At 43.4% G+C, this 25,241-nt stretch overlaps 1 protein-coding gene across 3 annotated transcripts in view; it reads right to left on the bottom strand.

The window, feature by feature from the left end:
* Positions 1-25,241, bottom strand: part of PRDM16 (PR/SET domain 16) — a 391,730-nt gene that overhangs the window by 218,454 nt on the left and 148,035 nt on the right. For all 3 annotated transcript variants that reach the window (XM_072977672.2, XM_072977673.2, XM_078379110.1), the window contains exon 2: positions 24,361-24,710. In XM_072977672.2, coding sequence (XP_072833773.2) covers positions 24,361-24,710 — 350 coding nt within the window. The remainder of the gene's footprint in view (positions 1-24,360; positions 24,711-25,241) is intronic.

The raw sequence follows: 25,241 nt of genomic DNA, 5'->3' as shown, positions 1-25,241 counted from the left end.
CAAAAGTGTGAGGAGTGTTTTTCACACAAAAGCATTTTTGATTTTGCTAATGCTACTGCTGCCGGCCTTTGAGCAAACGAAAAACAAATTCACAGCAATTTATCCTTTTTTCAATGTGTAAAAAAGGATAATTTTTTTCCCTTTGAGAAAAAAACGTTAGTTTTGCATGCACCCCCTATTCATATGCAAGGAGAACAAAGTTGCATTTCTCATCCACCCATGCCAACATGAGACAAGTAAGGATATATGTCTTTACAAACAAGAAACTGGTATGATTGCAATTTAGATATTGACAACAACAGTGACAGCAACAACAGCAACAACAACTTGTATGCTGGCGCAGAAGTAAAAGAATGGTCTTCATAATACTGCGATCAAACTTCCTACATCAGCCGGCTTGTACATCTTTGGTTCCAAACTCCCAAATGATCTTTAAGTACAATACTGGGAGGTATCCAGAAGCCCTTACCTGCTCACCACCACATCAAACTTCTGGCATTTTAATCTCATCAAAGGATCTGCCTTTCCTCCCTCCCTCACCCTGCTGTTTTAACTTTCCTCTTTCTTACTCTGTCACATTCGCTAGTCTGCAATGAGTGGAGAACTTAAATTTACATACTTTGCAATATACAGTACAAGGGAGCCTTGAGTGATTCCTTGAAACTACACCATCGAACAATTCCTGGCTTCTCTGAGCCTCATTTCCAGTGAATGGCTCTAAGACTTTGAAATGAAGGAAGATTTGAGCGTACTGTGGACAGGTAGAGGGCTGAAGAAACATAGAGGAAGTGTTCAATACTGGGTATGTTACTATTGTCAAGTTTTGTACAAGGAAGTGAGGGAAATGTTGGTCTAACTGTTTTTAAATTTGTAATGCTGCAGAGTAGACCTTTGGTCTAGATCTGGGTAGAAATCTAATAAAATAAAAAAATACCCCAGCCACTCTGACTGAGCACCCCAGATTTACATCCTTGAGAATTAACAACAACCAGCACAGGTCCCTCACAAAGCGAAGGCAGAATCCAGATGTCCCCAGATGTTCATGGACAACAACTCCCAGATGCCTTCACCATGAGCTGTGCTGGCCAGGATTTCTGGGAGTTGCAGTCCAAGAACATCTGGGGATCCCAGGATTGGGAACCCCTGCTCTAGGCTACCTTGTGTGACTACAGTTGTGAACATGTAGGGCTAGAGAGTTATGTCAATTTGAACCCCACCAAAGTAGCTTTATTTCACACGAACACAGGGTGTGGTCCTAGAACCTGAGGTTTCCAACCCAAACATGAGAAGCTTTAACGTGGAGGGACACAAAGCTAACACAGAAGGAAATAACCTCTTTCCATGGAAATTCCCTATTGAATTTTAGTGGGATGGGAAGAGGGGTGTGTGTGAAATCACAGATTTTCTTTCCACCTGGATATTTAATTCCGCCTTCTCCAATCACGGCACAAGTTCATGACACAGGAGAGATTGCTATCGATGCTTCCTCCGAATCCATGTGGAATAATGCATTTCAGCGCGCCTGGGTGTAGGCAAGGACATCGCTTGAGACCGGCCACTCGCGCTCAATTCAAAGAGAGTAAGCTTTCCTGCCCATTTGGTCCCGGAAAAGAAGCTCAGCATCCCCTTTATGTATTGTGAATAGCCCACCTAATTTAGACTGAATTATACCCTAACCTTCATTTCCCCTTTACTTCTCTGCTCCATTCAGGAGTTTCTGACTTTGGTTAATTCACTAACAATCCCAGCTGGTCCTTTCCCTCCCCCCCTCCGTTGCCCCCAAGCTTCTGCTTCTTTAACACATTGTCCATGGGCATTCCTATCGGCCTTCCTATCCCACTCTCCAATTAACCTACTGCTGAGACGGATTTACCGCTTTCCTTCGCCCGTTCCAACACGCACTTTATTACTTATTTATTTATCTAAAAGTCCTTAAAAAAAAAAAACTCTTCAAGATCCTGCCTCCTTCTTACCCCCTATGGCATCAGCATCCAGGAAGCTAAGGCACATCTAATCAGCAGCTGCTAAATTTTAGGCTGAAACTTACGATACGTGAAGACAATCTACCAGAGAAGGACTCTGAAGTGGAGGCCTCTGTGCCCATCATTTTGAAACTTCCTGTTAAACCATGGGACTTAAGATGCACACGTGACTGTGATTTTTTTTTTAACTTCTCTGCTTTTCTGCACTATCCACAGCTTTATGGTGGGTAGCCTGATGAATACCTGTACATGGTTGAGATCTACCCTATACTGTATTTGCATATTTTAGTAATGTAATAAAAATATCGCCCCACTTTGGATTTTTTTTTTAGTTGTTCCCACTTGAAGTAACACAAGCATGCTATGCAAATTAATTATGCACTAACTTACTTAACTCCTCTTCGCAACTGATTTTGCAGTAGCATGGGACTGTGAGCAGGGCAGACGCCCTGTCAAAGGAAGGAAAACAATTTTTGGAATTATGCTGGCACATGAGGTTTTCTTGAGACAGGATTCTAGCTACTAATTTCAGAGGTTGCATGGCTACGTATAGGGACGTGGTGGCGCTGTGGGCTAAACCGCAGAAGCCTGTGCTGCAGGGTCAGAAGACCAAGCAGTCGTAAGATCGAATCCACGCGACGGAGTGAGCGCCTGTCGCTTGTCCCAGCTCCCGCCAACCTAGCGGTTCGAAAGCATGCAAATGCGAGTAGATAAATAGGGACCACCTCGGTGGGAAGGTAAACAGCGTTCCGTGTCTAAATCACACTGGTCATGTGACCACGGAAAGATTGCCTTCGGACAAAAACGCTGGCTCTATGGCTTGAAGAGCGGGATGAGCGCCGCCCCCTAGAGTCGGACACGACTGGACAAAAATTGTCAAGGGGAACCTTTACCTTTACCTTTTATGCCTACGTATGCCCAAGCCTGGACCCAGGCTTCTTCTTATGAAGAATCTGGGTCCACTTCTCCACTTTGTAGCTAAAATAGTAATAATAATGTGCCATCAATTCAATTCTGATTTAAGGTGACCCTTTTCAGGGTTTTCCAGGCTGAGAGTCCTCAGAAGTGGTTTTCCATTCCTTTTCTTTTGGGGGTCCCCTGGGATGGTGGTTCTGGCCCAAGGCCACCCAGGATGGCTCTTCCCCCAGGAGTCATAGAAGGGGAATTGAACTCCCAACCATGGGCTCCACAGCCAGATGCCTAAACTACTGAGCTAGACAGACAGACAGCTCAGTAACTGGGCAGAATGGATGGAAATCCATAGCAAATATCTGTTTCGGCAAGAGGAGAGTCCAGTGTAAATGTGGGGACCAGAAACGTACATACTGACAAAACACATGGGATGTTAAGATGGTGGACCAATTTAATTTACAACATGCGAGTCTTCTCAACCAACAAATTGTCAAGGACTTTTAAAAATGGTACATGCTGGAGCTGAGATGGAATTTCAGAGGAAAGTGAAATCCATTTACATCTTAATGGCTGGATTGGTGCACAAGTTTGAGGATGGACTTTGATCCCATTTAAGGATCCAAATTTGGAATCTGATTGAGATATACCCCTCATAAACCTAAAGTAACATTTTGGGGCTTGATTACATACCAGAATAAACATAGCTTGAAAAAGAGAGCAGAACATTGATTAAATATGGCAGCTGTTCAGATGCTGACAAATACTGTTTGCTGTTGCAAATTTATTTGGGGAGAAATACTAGTCACGAATATCTACTATCTGTCCAAGACTCACACATTTCAGTAGGACATTCAAAGGCTTTTAGTAGAAGACCATGTGACAACAGTTTGGGGGCGGTTAGTCTGTTTTTTTCCCTTGAGAATGGTATATTATCTACTTATTTTTGGTTACATGTCTATCCACCTTTCTTCAGGTGATGACCTCTTTCCTTCTAGTTACCGCACATTTCAAGAAACGTGTGCTACCCACATGTGGAATCAGGGAAGTGCCTTTGAAAGAAGAGCAACTCAGAGACAAGTCTTTTACTAATTTGAGGCATATCTCCCCAAATATTAAAAAAAAAAAAATTAAAGAAAAATCTCCTTCATCATCATCATTGGCTGTCAATTCAATTCTGATTCATGGTGACCCTTTTCAGGATTTTCCAGGTAGAAAATACTCAGAAGTAGGTTTCCCCTTCCCTTCTTCTGGGGGCATCCTTAGAGCGTGCAGCTTGCCCGAGGCCGGGTTAAAACTAAATGCCAGAAATGCATTTATTTATTTTTCCTACAAGCACCTAAATTGAACCAATTGACTAAAACAATTAAGTGTCTATTGGGCAGATCTTCAGTGAATGGTCCAAATGGCATTCCTACTAATGCTTTTTGGCAAATGCCAATTTATTCCTCCTTATACCCAGCTTTTCCTTCAAAAAGCTCCAGTTCAACAGTTTTTTGAATATTGGCAGCTCAGGCTAGCCTTGGAAGTCACCAGGTGTTGGGTAATAATGGCCAGAATCCTATTAGCACCTTATATTCGCATAAGGGACATCTGATCATTCACAGTAGAAAATTAATGAGATGTTGGTTGCATCCCAAGATGATTGTGCAATTGGGCGCACAGCCAGGAACACTACCAGTGCCTTGTCAAAAAGCAGCGACGTGCTCCCAAAAACCTATGCAATTTCCATTATACAAGTACAGTTGCCCATTGGATTCTGGAAGGGTAATATGCACCTCAATACCAGTCTGAATAGCACTGACTGAGGGTCACGGTGTAAAACATGAACCCATTGAGAAAACAGAGTTGATCGTCACTGTTCTGTCTGCACCTGGTGACTCAGTTATGACGCAGTTGCCCAAACACAGAGACTGTTTTGAATAGCTTTGGGTGCCCCACTGGGTTGTAACCTTGATGTGTGTGACCAGCTGCCCCCACTGGACCTCCTTGAGAGGAGAAAGAGAAGAAACTTCACTGTTTGCTAGCCCTGGATCCCAAAAGCACACAGCTGGATTTTGCCCCATATGTCCACCCCATTCAATGTGTTTTGGCCCTGCAACGTTCCTTTAAGGTGAGCTTTCCTGGTGTCCAAATAGCTATATTTATGGGCACTAGACGATGGCTCTTCTGTTTTCCCAGTCTTTAAAAATATTCTTGTATTTGATGTTTTTAAGATCCACTGTGCCTGCACTGCATTTCAGACCCGCGTACCTGGTAATGCTTTTCATTTTTCACACCTGTGTTGCATTTTAGGCTATGTTATTATGTCTATTGGTTTTATCCCATGTTATTGTTTCTTACTGCAACTTTATGGTAGTTGATTATGTTATTGCTGTGTTTGAAATTACATGGTACATTTTTTTCTGAATAAATAAATGGAGAGCGAGAGGGAACTTCAGAGAAGCAGTAGGGGGGAGGGTTAACAAATTCCAGATCGAGGAGGTGCCACACACAGGCCAGGATTAAGAGATGCCGAGAACCTAAGGAAATGTGGGAAACATTTCCCAGAATCCCAAAGCCACATGACTAGCGTATTCATGCTAACATTACAACTGTGAAGAGTTCGTTCCATCAGAGAAAGGAATAGTCTTAGATGTTTTCCATCTCTAACCCAAATGTGTGTCAAGTTGAAAAGATTCCACAAAGTATATATTAGTAAAATATGAAAATGTCAGGAGGGAGTTTCTTAGAGATACCCAACAATCTGAAAAACTGTAATGCAGCTTACTTAGAGTATGCATAAATCTCATATTGGCTACATAGAACATTCGGGGGATGAGATCATCATCATCTTAGAGCTACAGAGCTGGAAGGGACCCTCTGGATGATCAAGTCCAGCCCCTGTCAAGGAGGCACAGTTGGGGGGAATCGAACTCCCAACCTCTCTGGCTCTGTAGCCAGAGACCTAAAACCTTGAGGTACAAACGGGTCTATCCATCTCCAAAGTTTGTTTCCTACGCGTCACAATTGCAATGGTTCCCAGTCTGTTCTTGGACTCCAACTCCCAGCAGCTTTCACCACCAGCTGGGATGGCCAAAATTTCTGGGATTTGTAGTCCAATAACATCTGGGGACCCGAGGTTGGGAAGCGCTGCCATTGGAAAAGCCTGAAGATAATAAGACATATTACAATGTATAGTCCCTTCAAAGTTACAGCTATTATGTTTGAGAGCTGGTCACCACATTCCGCATGCAGATAGAAAGTTGCGACTGTTGATCAACTGGCCTTTCATGGCAGCTCTCCCAGGTTCTGAAACCTCTAACTATTCTTCATTTACCTTTAGGGATGTGAAAGATTTTTCTGCTTCCAATATTTTTTCTCAAATCCACCTGATTTAGGATTATAAGACTGTGCTATAAGTGTTCAGCTAAAGTTTCCTCCCTCCCTCCCTTCTATCTTTTCCTTCCTTCCTTCCTTCCTTCCTTCCTTCCTTCCTTCCTTCCTTCCTTCCTTCCTTCCTTCCTTCCTTCCTTCCTTCCTTCCTTCCTTCCTTCCTTCCTTCCTTCCTTCCTTCCTTCCTTCCTTCCTTCCTTCCTTCCTCCCTCCCTCCCTGCCTGCCTGCCTGCCTGCCTGCCTGCCTGCCTGCCTGCCTGCCTGCCTGCCTGCCTGCCTGCCTTCCTTCCTGCCTTCCTGCCTTCCTTCCTTCCTGCCTGCCTGCCTGCCTTCCTTCCTTCCTTCCTGCCTGCCTGCCTGCCTGCCTGCCTGCCTGCCTGCCTGCCTGCCTGCCACTGGCTTCTGCCCTCGTGCTAGCTGAGAGCTTTCTTTTGGAACAGGAAGCCAGGTGGAGGTAGGCCTAGCTAAGCCTCAAAGTCTTGCAGTTTAGACCATGTCTCCCAAGGGATCCACATTTAGATGTCTGTAAGGTATGTGTAAGTCAGGTAGAAATCCCAGAATGGGAAATTATGGAATTGTAATAATGATAATAAAAATCACTGTTTCCTGCATCTGCCATTAGATGGACACTATATTGAAGGCCTGTTTGGGTCCTGAACCCCATGTGGGCATTCAGCCAGGACAAAACCGAAAACCAGGGACCGGTCAATTCACACCCTTGCATGCTATCCTAAACAAAAGCCAATTCTTTATTCCAAGAATAAAATAAAATAAATCTGCATACAAAAAAGGTCCAGTGAGCAGCATTTAAGCTGAATTGCTACAGACCTTGATTTTTTCACATCTTAAGTATGCCAGAGCACCTTTCAATTATTCTCCCTTAACCAACATTACACGTGCAATTTTTTTTATCATCTAAAAAAGACCAACACTCTCCTTAGGATTACTCCCCAAACCAAATGGGAGGGGAGTTGAGCTGGATAATAGCGACATAATGCACAGCCCCCTCCTTTTGTGCAAATTGGCTCAGGACCAAGTGAACATCATAATGGTGTAGTTTTCCGAAAGTGGTTTTTCAAAATCAGGCAGTAAGAAAGTCAATATGGGGCAAGGTATCCATTTGTTTTGATTTATCTCGCTAACTTCAATTGACAGTTAATTCATCAGAGGAGGAAAACGCCAGTCTAGAGAAAACACAAATCATGAAGGATAAAGGAACCGGGTGGAAAATGTAACACTGATAATACAGGTAATAAACTAAAAGGTGCATTATCCCCTGAACTCCATCTGCAGTTTTACTGATTACAAATTAAGAGTACATACATTTTTATGAAGTGGACTGAAATGAAGCTAACCAATATGAAATTAAAAATCTTCAGTGTTCTGTACAGGTCAGAAATTCATCTGCTCAGACCAGTGAGTACAAAGGAGACTGAGAGGTGAATAATGTTAAATTCCTAATATACACATCAAATGTTCCTTCTCAGACGTTCTGTGCTGGACAAGAGATTCGCAAGCAATAATAACATATGAGAAGTGTGATCTTTTATATGAGGATGGATGGAAAGAAGGACAGATGAGTGATGAGAGAGAGAGAGAGATTATTAGCAAGAAGAAGCTAGTAGATATTATGAAGAATGCATATCATGATCACCTACACCGCATCAAGCTGTCCTTAGCAGCTGATTCTTCAGGAATTTGGTCTTTCTGAGTATCATAACAAACCAACCTAATTCAGTCTTTGAGCCTCACAACTAGATAAAATACATTGAAATGTATTTTGAAATTATTATTTGGAAGATGTTGAGTTTTGGAAGAAAATGCATTCTTAGAAATACATATCAATAGGTAAAGGCTAGGGTTGTTGCTGTTGTTGTTGCTTTAAACATGTGGATGAATGCATTTATGGATGAACTTATTAAAAAAATGACTTGGCCTGAAAATATACCGAGGTGTGCTTCCCTGATCCATAGCAAAAGATTCGAAAGAATGTCTACGCAAACTGTATTACTGGGCTGATCAAAGTTCCCGTGGAGTCCATTTCTAGAGAAAAACAAATACGTTGAAGAATCCCAGGCAATGATGTTAAGATTAGTCCTGTACTTGGTTGGCTCATGTTGTTCCGGTTGGAGAAATTCTAAGAAACGTACTCCAAATGTAATTTTTCCAAATTCTGAGTTGCAACGTCTTGCGGATGCAATGTCAATAAGCAAGAGAACTTACCCTGAGTTTTAGTTTGAACTTTACGTGAGCTGTCCAAGGTACTGAACTCCATCTTCAAAACAGGTTCAGTGTCTATAGTTTCTTTAACATTTGAACTAGAAGCCAGCGTGGCTTCTCTTCCCTGCTGACATGCAAGCCACCAGTCACTCTATCTTCTGATCAAGAATTACTAGCCACCATCACCAGCCCAGTTACACATTGATGAGGTCTAATGGCAGCTGACCTTTTTTTAAAAAAAAGACGGTTCAGTTTCTTGATGTTCAGGTTCTAAACCTTGGGTCCCTAAATGTTCTTGGAATAAAACTCCCAGAAGCCTTCACCACTAGCTGTACTGGCCAGGGTTTCTGGCAGTTGTCTTTTGTCACCCAATTCCTAGGGAAGGCCATTGATGCTACACTTTCAGCATTTCTGGGAGTGGAAGATTAAATGCATCCAACTTGGGATGATAGCTTGTTCACCTTCTCTGCTAGAAGGTAGCTAAAAATGGATGTTTCCTGTTGCTTTCAGACTCTCAATGCACTATGCAGGTTCCTGCCAGCTCTTTTGCAACAGCATATTCTACACCAGTATTCAAACTCAAAGTTTCCTTTTCTGCTCAAAGGCTTGCTAAGTTGGACATCTAAGCTACAGAGATCTCAGAAACTCATGTGAGGTCACCTCCATCAACATCTCCCTGTCAAAGGTGATCCTCTAGATGTTGCTGAACGAAGATCACTATCCTTACTGATAACTAGCACTACTGGCTAGACCTGGTATGACTTTGAGGTCAACATCGAGAGGTCTATATTTCCCTGCCCCATTAAAAAAAAAAGATGAAATGAGAATGTTGATGAATAGAATCAAGGAAACAGGTCCAAGTCACTCAAAAGCATGAATAAAAAGCTGTACTTCTCCTACTTCCCTGTTTACTCATTTCTTTCATATGTGAAATTAATTTAGGAGGATTTGTTGTCTGATTTCACTGAAAAGATAACATAAGGGGGATGATATCTGTTCCCAGAGGCTAATAGAGCAGTGGCTTCCCCACCTTGGATCCCCAGATGTTCTTGCATGACACTCCCAGAAGCTATTTGTGCTAGCCAGGGTTTCTTGGAGTTGTAGTCCAGTAACATCTGGGGACCCAAGGTGGGGGAGCCACTGCTATAGAGGGTGCTATACATTTGAAACTAAAAGCTTATACAGAAGCAAACCATTACTAAGTAGAACCATACATGGGGAAAGTTATTTATGGGATATAGTTCACAGAATCACCTAGCCAACATGTCTGGCAGTGGATCCTGGGAGTTATGGTCTGAAAAATGAGTAGTTCTCGCTTCTCGGCCTTTTGATTAAGATCAAATAATAGTGTGTTGTGTGTGAGTAGTTCCAAGGATTGAGTTGGCCTAACCGCCCCATACAAAAGAGGAGTGACCACTGCCCACAGTGCGAGGTGTGGGATTTGAAGAGCTATGTATATATTTTAAAGTAACTTTTCCTATCTCTGAGTGGAATTCCAGTCAGCTGGCTGGGCCAGCATGAGAGAAATAACCGGGTGGTGCTTACTGAACTGCCCCTCTTGACCAGAAAGTGAGGCACATGGGCCAAAAAGCAGACAGAAATAGTCTGTCTTGCCTCATATCTCAGAAGGTGGCGGACCTGGTGTGGCCATTCCATTCAGCCGCAACCGCTGGGCATGTTGGCTAGGAATGAGGAGTGAAGGAGTTCAAAAGGGTCCAGACAGTGACAGGTTCTCCAGCAAGGAGACAGAGACCCGGAGAAGATTTGCCATTCCTTTTTGTTTGTGTCTTTGCGGAAAGCATGGAGATTGTGCATTTTCTTTCTTACTACCCCAACTCTTGCAAGACTGTAGGTAGGCTAAATTTTGGAGGCGGAAGAGGAGGAGGAAGAAAAGAAGAGGAGGAGGAGGAGGAGAGGAGTATGGCGGCGTAGGGGCAAAATACAAATACTCGCACTAAAAAGGACAGGTTCTCTTTGGCCGGGGTCCAGTTTCCTGGGAAACGGACAGAGAACAGCTTAGCCTTTGAGTGCACTGCAGCTGAGCTTAGATTTTAATGAGCATGGAGGATTTTAAGAAAACAATGTCAAGGCGTTCAGTGAGCCTACACCCTGCAAGCTACTTGGGGCAGAATTTGTGAGTTCTAATCTGTATCTCATTGAGACCAAAGTACTGAGAGAGAGAGAGAGAGAGAGAGAGAGACTGCCCTTCACCATTCTTGGAAAAGGTCTACCCCAAATCCCTCCACCAAACCTGGCAAAAAAAATATCTTCCAGTACTACTCTCTTGTGTGATTTTCATCACTCTGATACACACTTTTTTTGTACATGATAGTGCTAAGATACTGCCAAAAGGAGATGGATTATTAACTGCTTTGAGCTATTGCCAGTGCCTGGTTCAAGTGCAAGGTTATCGGTCCAATAAACCACGGCTTGTGGGAGCAATTTATACCAAGGGTCTTCTCCTCCTCCAGGAGGAGAAAAGCAGACCCTGCCCCTCCACTAATTTTGCTCTTTCTCGACTGAAATCTTGGCTCATGACTCCTTGCTAAGATTTCCCTGCTCAATGGGCTGAACCAAACAGTCCAGAGGGGCTCCATGAGCAACAAGCTGAAAGGTCACCCTTGGTCCTGCTTTGCATGAGGTGCTCGAAACAAAGGAACAAGTCTCCTCTAAACCTGATCAAGCAAGGGATCAGAGGAAGAGGGGGGAAAGTTCAAGATCAAAATCTGTTCCAGTTCTGACAAGCCAGGATCACATCTGTTGGGATTTTAGAAGTCATGAGCAGAACTTAAAATCTGCATTCAGGAAGTCCCAATTCTGCGTCAAGAGTGGCTGGATTCTGCAACTGGAAATTGTTAAACATGTCAAGCCATTTGCCCGGACTGCCACAGTCGTAGGGTCTGCCTGATGTCCTCTGACCATCAGGCAGGCCGTAGGTATAAGTCCTGTGAGAGGAGACACATAGCACAGGTGGAGCTGCATAGATAGTTTGCAGACAGGCTATGATTTGTATGTCTGATTGTGCACCAGTTGCACAAACCAGGCATGTGCACAATTGCATGATTAATTGCACAAGGAAGGGGTGTTGGATGGGTGAAACTGCTTCAGGATTTGGTCCACATGTTCTTCTATAGAAAAAAAAAGGTCAAGAACTATATGGAGGAACAGAAGCCTTGAAGCTTCTCACCAATAACTATCTGGACAAGGAGACTAAAGGGTGGACATGCAAATCTGCAAGTTCTCCAAGCTTTGGGCGACTCACCCAAGTGCAATTTTGCACAAAAAGAGGGTATTGGGTTTTTTGGGGGGAAAACATCACTCAATAATGCAAGAGAAATTCTTTTACCAAATTCTCCAGGAAATTCTTTTACCAACTTTGCCGGCAAGGAGAACCACAAGTTCAATTCCTTATTGTTGCCAGAAAGAGGGAGAGGAGCAAAGATTCTGATTTACATCGCCGGCCAAGAGAAAAGCCACTGAAGCTCATTGTTCTAAAGAGATGATCAGAAGGTAAGAATGTGCACGAAGGGGCAAAAAACAGGCTGTTATTGGAACTGGGATAAGCAAGCATTGAGGGTTCAAGGACCATCTGCCCCTCCACCTGGACCCACTATAGATATTCTCCCAAATGTGAAGTAGCCAGAAGCCAAGTTCTAAAAACACAACAGAATAGTGCATGAGAGGTGGAACATATATTAAAGGAAGATCACCAGAAAGAATAGCTAATATCTCTTTTTAACTTCTACTATTTGGTGATAGTTCCAAAGGGTAAGAGATGAGGCAAGGATATGGCACACCCCAGCATAAGGAAGTTGAATCTTGACTTTCTGGCACCCTGTGGTTGAGCCTTTCCTTGCAAGACCTGGAGGTCTTGCAACCAAGAAGAGTTGGTTTCCAGGTGAAAAACAAAAGCAAGTAAAATGGTATTAGCTGTAATGAAGCTAATACCATTTGATTTCTGGCATAAGGACTAGTATTTGGAGTGCTGTACTTGTGGCTTATCGTGACCGAGAAAACCTTGACAGGTAGGTAGAACCAGACCATAATACTGTGCTCAGACAGTCGTCTCTTGCCCCTGCGTCAAAAGAGGTTTGATCTCCTGGGACAAGAATGTGAGCACTTTTGATCTTCACCATGAAACCAACCCATCCCTGTGTGGTGCCCACCATAAAAGTCCTTCATTCCCTTTTATTTCTTGGGTTGGCTTCTACATGGCCCAAGAGCGAAAGTTCTCATTGGAAACTGTTTCCCCTGCCAGGCGTCCCCCTGCCATGAATAGCTTTCTGCAAGTGGACGATTGTAGTTATGACCGAACTACAATGGTAAGATCATCGCTCGGCGTCCTGAATCTTTCTGCCACAGGAACCAAAATGTCAACCCTAAACCCGCCAGGCTCACCCGCTAGCCATTTCCTGCCAATCTGGTCCAATAATTCGGTCATTGGAATTTTTCTCAGTATGACTAAGGATCCAACCCAACCCCCTAGGTGCGTTTGGAGGCCGATCAAGAATCCGAGAGCCCTCTTCTTTGAGTTTCTGCTTTAGAACGGCCCATAATAAAGGGAGGGAGAGCTTAGCACCTTGCAGTCCGGCATTCATGGACGGATTTCGGCTAATTTTGTCTCTCGGAAGGTCATGAGATGTGCAGGGGCTCTTTCATCCCCAGCAGTCAAGAGCTGCTAAAAGATAAGGAGGAACACAGCTATCAGAAAAATGCCTCCACACTTGTGCCTCTGTGTTTGTGGTGTGTGTGTGTGTGTGTGTGTGTGTGTGGCTTTGCGTGTGAAGGGAGGAGAGGAATGGGAGGGTGCGAAGCTCCTTTGGTCGTCAGCGCTACGAGTGAGCGTCTTTGTCAATGTCTTCCTTTAGCCATCCAAGTTTAAGGCAGTTCACAACTTACGGTCATTTACAGCTTACATCTCAGTAAATCCAAGAAGGTGTCTGATAGAAAAGGGAAAGAGGAAGAAGGGGGAAAGAAAAGATGGAGGGGGGGGGAGAGAGAGAGAGTGAGACGCCAAGCATCTTAATCCCCCTGTTCATTCATGCTCTCTGTAATGTTCTTTGAGGCGTCTGCTGAGAATCTACCCTTGAAATGAAGGCTGATAAATTAGTCTGGAGGGAAACAAGGCAGATCCAGCTTGTAAAAGGTCATACCAACTTTGTTCTGGGTGAGGGTTTATCTTGACTGCAGCTGTGACAGACAATGGCCCAGACCTAAATGGCAGAAATTTTAAGCTCTGCTTGTGAAATTACTGTGCTGATAAGGTAGAATGGACTTTAGTAAGATCTAAATGGGAAAAAAAGGGAGGCGGGGGGGGGGGGGAGAGAAGTTGGAAAATGCAGGTATTTTCCGAACATGATTGAACAGGGATGACACAATAAAATGTGCAATTAAACCAAAGATAATTCTTTACCCGGGCATTATCTCAGAACGAAGGAACATACTGCTGGGCTAATCAGATAAAAAAGGAGAAGAAAAGAAGGTAGGAAGAAAGGCCAGCCTTCTCTCTTCAAAGAATTCAACCGCAGGATTATTGCAAGGCAAAGTATAAGAAGCCACGGCAAAGCAATGATATTCCCTCGAGAGTTAAGAGGCAAAGACACCGTTGTGTCATTCACCATAAATCTCCAGGCCTGTGGAAGAGATATACCGCAGATTTGTCAGACGCGATTTTTCGTACCACTGAATTTTTGCACGAGAAAAGGTGTGGAAGCAAATTTGGAGGAAACTCCTTAGATAAAACATCTAAGAGATTTTGAGGTGTCAAATGCCCTCTCTCAAGAGCTCCAAATTTAGGGCTCTTTCGATCTCTCTTGAAATCTTTCTTTCCCGCCCCCCCCGCCCCCAAACACACTTGTTTGGACAGAAAGACAAACTGAACAAATTGCTCCATGAACAGGAAAAAAAAAATCTCTCCCACTCGGGGTAGCATTGGTCACCATGATTGGCAAATATGGGTCTAGCTTCTTTTCTTCCTCCCCCTCAGCTTGTTGAGTTATTGTCATTTTGCTTGTTGTTGTTGTTGTTGTTGTTGTCCCAGTGAAAGAAGCAGCAACAATAATGGCAACCTGGTTGTCATTTTGCATTTTCCACCATGTCTCTGGCTTAGCATTGTTTCAGGGTCAAATCCTGCCTTCCCAGGAGGTGGAGGATGAACTACTAAAAAATACTGAGGAGAAAACCTTAAAAACATATTTTGCCCGCCCCCCCCCCCTTCTTGAGAACTTTGCAGAAAAGCATCTTCTGAGAAACATCACCTCAGCTCTGTTTTTAATAACACCACAGTGACATTTTCACACATAAAAGGCCTGCTATCCTGGACATGGGGAAAGTTACTTTAAAACTAAAAGACAGGGTCCCAGAATCCCTTGTTTGGGATTGCTGCTGGTTATGTGTAAACTGGAGTGTTCTGGAACTTGGTGTTCAAAAATTGTGTGTGTGTGTGTGTGCGTGCGTGTGCATGTGCCTGCTTTCAGATCAGAAACACAAAATTAAAAAGAAATCAAGATAAAAGATTTGAGGGACATTACAAGATCATTCCGTTTTTAAAAAGTGTCCCCTTTCTCGGAAGGCACATGCTTTCGAAAAAGGAAGCCAAACAACCATTAAGGCAACTGCATCACCCAGACAGAAGGAGTCGTTAAGGAAAGGGAGTCGTTAGGGGATGGATTTTCTTTTTTTTTACTGCACCCTTTCCTCTCATTACCCTTTCCACTTGAACCTGTGTGTCCTCGTTCATTGTAAACCAATTTAATGGTTATCAGTCTGGATCTTAATTACACCTAACTGGCGTCCACTCAGGGTTTAAAGAGAAAGTCTTGCCTTCTTGTTCTTCAACACCAGAGGATACAAGAAACGGAAGCCTGGAGAAAACTGAGGAGTTACACCAATGAATCAGAGGCAACACAAAAGCCTGGATAAGCAACAGAGACGAGAATATGAATCTGTTTTACTTTCTCCCACATTCATTCCCCCCCCCCTTTAAAAATCAAGTTTTCTCCATTATCAACACACATGGAGTGGATCTCTTTAGAAACAAACCAAAATGGCATCGGGACCGATCAGCGCTGGCCAAATTCTAAAGTGTAAAAGCAAAAGTGTGCTGCTTATATTCACAGCAAGTAAAGCACTCTCTCGGCAGATTATAATTTAATTATGCAAGATACACATGCACACACACACACACATACACACACACACACACCACAACATTTGGGCACTACCGTTTGCTGACTTCAGAAGGATGGAAGGCTGAATGAACCTTGAGCTGGCTGCCTGATTCTATCAGGATCAAACCCAGGGCATGAGCAGAGTCTTAGCTGCAGGACTGCAGTTTAACCAGTTTAAAGGTATCCCTATTCCAAGCGTGGAAAGAACCCCAATAATTAGGGATGTGAAGCAACTCAGATTTGCACAAAGGCAAAACAGCCAGTGAAGAGTTCACTGGCTCAGAGTGACCAAAGCCCTCCAACCTAGGGGGCTCATGAATGAAATGGGAGGGACAGTGGGGAAGCTACCTTGGCCATTAGCCATGCCTATCGGCTGGTCGGTGTTCACCTCTCTTTCTTCTCTCTCCCTGTCCCCCCTCCCTCTTTATGGGAGCATTCATTCAAGGGCACTCATCAAGGTTGCCTGCTTTGCATCCCTAAGAATTTTACTATCCTTTCTGTTTGTTTAAAGCCACCAGATTATGAAGTTAAGGAAAAACAAGGGGGGAAAAGTTGTACTACCAACAACAGAAACCCCTGTTCCACTGTTCTGCTGCATCCTCAACTCTTGGGCGAGAGAAGGAAGAAACGGAGACAGTGCGCAAAGCGGCCTTCTTAGGAAGAGGGACCGTCCAGGGGAAAAAGGGAACAGGCCTCTCTCTCTTTTTTTTTTTTGCAATACTTTTCTGACGAGTGGGGGAAGAAAAGCTATTTTTCAAACCCGGCGGTCACAAATGGGCTATTCTTGGGTTCTTGCTCTCAATTTTGTTTTTAATAGAGATGATAAAATACCGGTTCAGAGGCTGGCATTCATAGATGTCTCTCAAAGACGAAAAGAAAACATTTATTTCCTATTTCTGCTTGTGAATCAGAGTGTTCTATTTTAAGGTAAATGCCCTCTGCCGGATTACTGATGAGTTATTACCCCTTATGGAAATAAATAGAGAAATATCACAGTGGTATTCTTCGTCATTCTTTCACTGGGTGTGCACAGATCTCTCTCTCTCTCTCTCTCTTGTTCAATTGCTTGCACCACCAAAAAGCAAAATCCCATCTCGTTCCTTATATATTCATGTTTCTAACCCCTTCCAAACTTAGTCCTGGACTTTTTGGCAGTGGTGGGCTAAAAGTGACCTCTTAACCTGTCTCTGATAGCAGAACCGAGAGCGAGACAGCAAGAAATACTTTTGCTTTCAACAGTTCGGATGATGTTTTATAAATCCCTTTTCTGAAGCACAGTCCCCCCCCCAAACAAAAAAAAACCCAGACTCTATAGCTGTAAAAAGTATGCTGGAAGAGAAGCCACAGATTATAAAGATTTTTGCTAGGCTAGGTGGAAAATAAGACCGGGGTTTACTGGTAGATCTCTGGGTGATTTATAATAGACCTGCCAGAGTTTGTGGCTCCCGATTGTTTAACAACAGCAGCAACAAAATTACTTTCTCCACCTCAACCAGTCTTCCGAAATGAAAAAAAATCTTGAGGGGAGCGACAATGGAGACTCCCTCGAAAGGTCTCTGAGCTCACATTCTGTTTTGGTTCTGGAAACAAATTCCGAGGTCCCTTTCACTGGAGTTTTGTTGTGTCGTTCAATATGCATAACGTAAAGCTGCGACAACAGTCTGGAAAATGTATGAAGGAGGAATGCACAAGTAATTGGCATCTCATGTGGCTGAGAAGGCCAATTCGAGAGTGGCCATCCCTTCCACGCTGAAGACAAATCCAATCTGCCCCCTGTCCAGCTCCCTGGTTTTGCTGGTTTTGGTACAGCCTCTTCACCTTGGCCTGCTGGACAAGGGTCTCTTCAAATTGGGAGAGGCTGTGATGCACGGCCTGCCTCCAGGCTGAACGCTCAGAGGGCAGGTTTTCCCATCTGTTGAGATCCACTCCTAAGGCCTTCAGATCCCACTTGCAGATCTCCTTGTATTGCAGCTGTGGTCTCCCTCTGGGGTGATTTCCCTGCACTATTTCTCCATACAGGAGATCTTTGGGAATCCGACCATCAGCCATTCTCATGACATGCCTGAACCAACATAGGCATCACTGTTTCAGTAATGTATACATGTTGACAATTCCAGCTCATTCCAGGACTACTATAATTTTAGAACTACGTCTATAAATGCCCCCGATTTGGTATGTTTCCCCACATTTTTAGGTAGACGTTGGACTTGCCTAAAAATCACAATGAATACTACCCTTATTATGGATATTATCATCATTGTTATAATTGTTACCCCACAAAATCCAAAGGAAGCTTAGAGAGCTAGGAGTGTGTGTGTGTGTGTGTGTGTGTGTGTGTGTGTAACTGTTGGAATGGAAAGACAAAGACTTGTTTCTTTCAGAAAAAGATAAGGAAACAAAAGGAGCCTTGAGGAAGCATGACGACTACCATGAAGAGAGGGAGGTTTCTCACGTATACGGCGAAAAGCACAAAATTAACAATATCACAAAGTCAACAGCATATGTAACAGATAATAGAAATGGACTGAACCAAGAACAGCATTCAACAAATAGAGGAGATATGGAACATGACTGGAAGTGTGAAAGTAAACAAAGGCTATTTTTCTTTTCATAAGGACAACACAAGAACAAAGTTTGACCCAACGCAGAAGCAAAGTGTTCAGAACAATCACTCGCTTTGAGGAAACTTCCAAGACTTTAAGAGTCATTTCAGGATGCTAAAGGTATTTACTGGTACTGGTAAAAACCACTCCTTAAATACCTCACTTACCTTGAAAACTCTATTAAGGTCACTATAAGTCTGTTCTGACTTGATGGCACAAAACCGCCACAAAGGCATTTGGAGTTCCATATATTTTGAACAAAACCACATCTTACATTCCCTCGCAGGTTAACTGTCACACAGGAAAATGAGACCCAAAACGTTTGACTTTGCAATCGAACCATGATTAGTTTTCCCTTTTGAGGCAGTCAATTCCATAATCAAATGGCTATTACTGTGAGGAAGTCTTACTAAGGTTTAGCCCCCTTATCTACCACTTATTGAGAAGTAGAGTCTCCAACTCTTGCAAGGTACTAGTCCCTCTCTATTCAGCACAGGTTAGGCCTCATCTCAAGTACTACATCCAGTTCTGGACACCACCCTTGAAGAACGATGCCAAAAAAAAATTGGAGCAAGTTCAGAGAAGGAGGATCTGGGAACAAGAAACCAAGCCCTTTGAGGAAAGACCGGAAGAACTGGACAAGTTTAGCTTTGAGTAGAGAAGACTGAGGGGAGATAGGATAGCATCCTTCTAATACTTGAAAAGCTGTCATACAGAGAAGGGGTAGGATCTGTTCTCAGTCATCACAAAGTGCAGGACACACAACAAGGAGCTCAAGTTACAGGAAGCCTGGTTTAGACTGAATATTAGGAAAAACTTCTTAACTGCTAGAGCAGTACGACAACGGAACCAGTTACCCCGAGAGGTGGTGAGTGCTCCAATATTGGAGGCATTCAAGATAAATTTATACAACCACCTGGCAGGTATCCTTTGATTTTGATTTCTGCATTGAGAAACTCAATTATTCTATGAGTCTATGATTCTATAAGTCTCACCATTTGGCTCCTCACCATTTGCTAGCCCAGTGAGACTGGCGAGAGATGATTGACTGACTGTTGGCTATGGCTCCACTGCTGAGTTAAACTCATCTCTAGAACCCCCCAGCATGCTTTGTTCAGGAGTACCCACCAGTAAATCTACCAAGACTTATGCCCAGGTGTACAAGACTCAGCCCGTGAAAGTCAGAATAACGTTTCCCAGCTCAGCCTTCACAGTCTAAGCAAGGGTGAGGAAGCTGAGCATTTCATTTCACTTCCTTTGAGTCAATTTGATTGTACTGTATTTACCAGGCATTACACTCAACTTTGCTCTCTGGTCCACATGAAATCACAAGCAGATGAGCAGCCTAGACGTACAGTAACTTGTTCAACAAATTGTTTGAGCAGCCTTAAAAAGCCATTTATTTTGCAGCCAACACCTCCTTCCCCACTCCTCCCGCCCCCCCACTTTTGACATGTTGCCTTCCTTAAGGAATGTTTTTCTTCATTCCACAAGGTGTTTCCATATAGCTCATAAAATATATATATTTAATGTGTGCAAATCCAAGGCTGCCTCGTGTCCACACCCTCCTCGGAATGGCCCAATATTTCCAAGACTGAAAGGGGGGGGAGAAGGACGTAGGAGGGAGAGACATTTCCACAAGCAACTCTGGAAGGTGGTGCTAATCAAACATTCCAAAAGTTATGAGTTTCGTGGTAGAAGCATCCCTGAGCAAGACAGGACTCTAAGGCGTCTTTGTTAAATGTAGCAGAAAACTACGTTGATGGATTTGGCAATGTTTCCTTTTTTTTTCCCATCCACCTTTTGGGAGTCCAAACCAACCATAATACAATAAAAAGACATGGTGATTGGTTTAATCTGAATCAATATTCAATAACCCATTCACACCATATTTCCTGGACAATAGACAGGAGGCCGAAGCTGGGAGAAGTTGTGAAACTGGTTGTCTGAGATAAAGGGTGATCAAGATGAGAAGAAAAAAATGGACCATTGAATCAGAGGACAAACCAAGATACAAGACCAAGACTAGACACTCAAGACATGACGTCGCTGAAGTAGACCCTGTGGCTCTAGTAACATTCTCCTAAGAGAGGAGATCGTAGATTAGATCAGGGGTGGAGATCATGTGCCTTACGGGTCACACATAGTCCCAAGAATCACACAGCCAACACTCCTGGAAGCTTCCAAAAGTAAAGTCTGGGGTTGTTCAAGACCAGGACTCCCCAACGTTGGATCCCCCAATGTTCTTGGACTATGAGAAATCCTGGCCAATGCAGCTAGTTTTAATCCAAGATCATCTGGGGAACTAAACTTGGGAACCACAGTTCTATACCTTTTAAAGGGAAAAATGGGCCATTTTAGAAAATTTCAGAATTTTCCAGAAGCTATTTTGCTTTCACAAAACATTTGGCCTCACCTGGAATATTTCCAATACCAAGACAAATGATGGCATCATCATGATCTCACCTAATTTTGAAAGTTAAGGAAGGGGTGGTGAGACAATTATTATATGTGAATTTGGGTGTCTATAAATTTATTTGATTTGATTTGAGAGACTGCCACCGAATATCTCTAGATAGGGCTAGAGAACGAATATGTCCTGAAACCTTGGAGACCTACTCTATGAATCCGTATAAAAGCAACTTCCTAGCCCCTGTATCGCTTCACATTGCTAATGGATGGGGAAATCTGAAATATCTAGGAGCAGAAGAATTCCTTGTAGGATCAAAGATGGATCCAATGTCTCGTTCCAAAACCTAGTCCATTCTTATCCGTCCATAGCGGTGGAATAAAGAAGAGCAATGATGTGTCAAGGGTTGCAGCACCATGGAAAGCTCCCAGCGAACAAATTGCTCCAACCAAGGCGGGATGTGGCCTGCGGCCTCGTCAAGGTCCCATAAACCTCTCCCCTGACGAGCTCCTGGACATGACGGACACGAATCCTAGAAGACTCAACCGCCTGCCTAGGAGCAGATACTTTTATAGGCTATGTACTTTGCGGGTTGTGGGGAAAAAATTTTATCATCCAGTGAAGATGCCTATGACTTCTGCCCCTTGCCCTAACCCCCAATTTAATTTAGTTTTCAATAGTTGCTCACTAGAAAGCACAGGGAGCACTTTTCGTTAAAAGATTTTCTAAGAAATTGGAGGTTTCTTAGAAAATCTGAGGTCATGGATGTCGCCTCTAGAGCATTCCTAAGGTATGTGTGCCCTCTCTGGACCGCATGTAAGTCAGAATGGACTTGATGGCACATGGTTATTATTAACTTGAAATAACAATGTAAGGTGGTTGAATAGCTGAGCATTTTAGGCCTCTGGCTGCCGAGCCAGTGGTTCGGAGTTTGATTCCCTGCACGGGGTCTACTTGACAGAGGTTGGGCTCGATTAATGATATGGTCACTTACCACTCTACAGTTCTAAGATTCCTACTACTCGGAGTAGTAGTACTAATACGATGATGATGATGATGATGATGATGATGATGATGATGATGATGATGATGATGATGATGATAGAAGTGAGTTAGGGTTGACTTTGTTTTTCTCATCTTTAGTGCATAATACAACATGGTTCTCTCCATGCTGAGTATAACTACATTCACTTGCAGATGAGTGACAATTTAACCTTGGCCCATTTTTGAGGAATTTTGCAACTTGCAGCTTTTTTAAAAAAAATCCAGCATGGAGAAAAAGTGAAAGAACTGGATAGACTTTCACATCCCCTTTCCATAGTACTCTGTTTCAAGTTCGTATTCGGGATATGACAAATATGAGCCATTGCATGAATCTGAGACACAGATGGACGAGAAATCAGTCCGATGCTTCCACTGTCGCTGGTCTCATTGAAACTGGCTCCGACGGTCCCCACGGAAAATCCTTACATTTCACCATATACAGTACAGAGGAAATCCTCCAGCATAATTAGAATGAATGCTTTCTGGCAAGCGAAGGGAGAAGCGGATTTATACAGGCAAGAGGAATGCAAGTCTAAAAAGAGAACAAGCCACATATACAAGGGAATGCAAGCTTGTGGGAATAGGTGTTTTCCCTAAGCATCTGCCAATCCTTCCCATAACCGTCTTTGAAAGTTATTCAGCCCAGCAGCAGCACCAGTACCAGCCAGGTACAGCAACTTTTGCAGGTCTACTAAGCGATGCAACAATGCAGTCCTGAGCGACTTCTGCTAAAAGAATAAATGTAATTAATTTAATGGCACTGCATGTTCTGACAGCTTTTGCTTTTGATAGCTTGTGTGTGTCTTGTAAAGAGATTCACCTTAATAGCAGTTTTTTAAATAGAGACTCAGACTTGGGACTTCATACCAAAGACTCAGACTTGGTACTTGGTACCAAAGACTCAGACTTCGGACTTGGACCCAAAACCTTGCAAGTATTCCTGAAAATATATTCTTAGAACATGCATTACTTTCCCAGTTCCTGCTTCTCTGTTCAAAGCCAAATGGAAATAAAGAGAAATTTATCCACAGCATGCATGTGCGCGCGCACCCCTACAACATAACATGTGTGAGAGAGGACTTTAGACACTGACTAAAGACTTTTGCCATAAATTCAAGGACTGGAATAGAGACAGTGGTTAAAGCCAATGGGGGAAAAAATGTTTGCACCGGAATTCCAAGGATAGACCCCTGAATGTTACGTTCTGCACACTTTTAAAAGAGCCGTCATATTTCGTGCCAACAAAATTCAAATGCAAATGCAAATTCTGTGCCATGCATATGGAAAACTGAGTATTTCAACCTTTGATTGTTTATTTTGTTAGCTTCGCTTCTCTAATCCAGGAACAGATTCATGTGGGTTCAAGCACTAGGTTGTGGAACCGTACAGGAAGAATTTTTAGCCCTGCAATAAACTGCCCTTTGATTATTTATTCACTTTTTAAAAAAACTTTCATTCCACCTTTCTCCATAACAGGACATAGGGCACTTGCAAAAGGAATTTCAAAACAGATACAGCTAAAAAGTCCCTAACAAATCACAATAAGAAAACCATATTTAAACAATAACATTAAAAACAAAGACCAAATTACCATGGTTTCAAAGCCATTTAAAAACACAACAACAACAACAACAACAACAACAACAACAACAACAACAACAACAACAACAACAACAACAACAACAACAACAACATCCACCTTCCTCCTCCATCAATTGGGTGACAAAATCTTATCTTAATAAAAAAGTCTTTGCCTGCCTACAGAAGGACATCAGGGAAGGGGCGAACGTAGCTTTCACCAAGGAGAAGCAGCCATAAGGAAGGCCCTCTCTTGAGAGCTCATGAGATGTGCTTCTAAGGGGGTGGGAGCAAGAGAAGGGCCTTTCTTAAAGATCTCAAAAGATCTCCAGGGGAGGGTCAAATAATCTGGACCCAAGGTTTATATAGCTTTATAAACAATAACCAACACTCAACTCTACCTAAATGAATTGGTAGCCAGCAAAGCTGCTATAGCTATGGGTTCCTATATTCCCTATAAGCAGCTTTGGGGGAACAGCTTGGATGTAGTAGCATTTTGCATCTGTCAGAAAGGCCAAAGAGGTCTCAAAAGCACCCCCCGTATCGAATGTGTTGCAGTAGCCCGATCCAGAACGCTTCAAAACCAGTGCTCTGACATCGTCTCAAATACTGGGTTTACTGGACAAAGGGAAAATGTTGGAATAGGGCAAGCCACTCTCTGACAAGTCCTGATAGCACAATGCTCTAGGTGTTGCACCCCTCTAAGGTGCAGGAAGTTAAAACGCTGGTCAGGATGGTGCTGCTGAGTCCACTGGTCACAGTCAAGCTCAACACAGTTTGAGATGTGATGTTACACCTTTAGCAAGCTGGTATTACTCTAAGGGCTGTAAGAAATGTGCACCTGAGTAAAAAAAAAATTGGTCTCAGAAATTCTTCAGCGCTCAGAGCAGAATAAGATCATGCATGCATCAGAGGGTCGGGGAATCAACGCAACACCACCGAAGTAATTAATAACCATAAATAACCACCACAGCTCAAGAGAAGTCACCTCCAAAAGACCCGGGATCCATACAGTTACTTCTGCCTCTCCTCACCCTCCCAAGAGGCCATTCAATCATCAGCCATCTTACCTCCCATCCAAAGTTCGTTTCCTTCAACGTACTCCCTGGAAATGCCACGTAGGGCCCGAACCGTTCCCCAATTTCAAGCTTCTTTTTGGTCCAAATGCCCAGCCCTGCCCCTGGAATGGAAGACTCCCTCAGTTCAAAGTCAGGTGGGATTGGAATGTCGTCGGGGATGTAGACCGGCGCTTCGTACGGCGAGCCTTCCTTGGGGTTGAAATCCTCTCCCGTAGGGAGAGGGGAGGGAGGTCCGATGGGGATGGGTGACATGATGCTGTCTTCCGTCTCTTCCTCGGCGCTCTCGCCTGCTAGGAGGTCCGCCTCGGTTTCATACATATTATTCACAATGTCGTTGTCACCTTAAAAACAAAAATAGAAGCACAGAAATGTATGGATATAGAGCCAGAAGGAGCAGAAATGGCATGATGCCACGACTGCCCTGGTATACACAAGACTCTGTTTCAAGAAGGTTACAAACTCAGTTAGGGGTAGACAACTTGCATTATCCGGGGATCTGCAAAGATCACAACAGCTCCTCAAAATGGATTTGGAAGTGAAGGTATGGGGAGCACATCTTGGTTTAGAGAAGCGCGGTGACCCCAGAAACATGTTTTTTTCATTTCATTTGTTAAAAAGTGAACATTGCGATTCCTTCACACACACCCTTACAGGGGCCATAAAAATGGTCTTGGGGGTATCATGTCACCACAGGCCACATAATCTCCTCTAATTTAAATGTTGACAGAGAGGACAAAACCCAGTGATGGGTAGTGAAGGGGAGAAAGGAAAGGCCAAAGGGAAATGATATTCATTGCAGTTTGGAAAAGTTACTTCTTACTGGACTACAACTTGCTGGGTAGCTCAGTGGCTGCAGAGCCAGAAGTTGGGAG

This window comes from Pogona vitticeps, chromosome 7 (genome assembly GCF_051106095.1).
Source record: "Pogona vitticeps strain Pit_001003342236 chromosome 7, PviZW2.1, whole genome shotgun sequence".
Taxonomy (NCBI): domain Eukaryota; kingdom Metazoa; phylum Chordata; class Lepidosauria; order Squamata; family Agamidae; genus Pogona; species Pogona vitticeps.
This window is presented reverse-complemented; position numbering and strand designations above follow the sequence as displayed.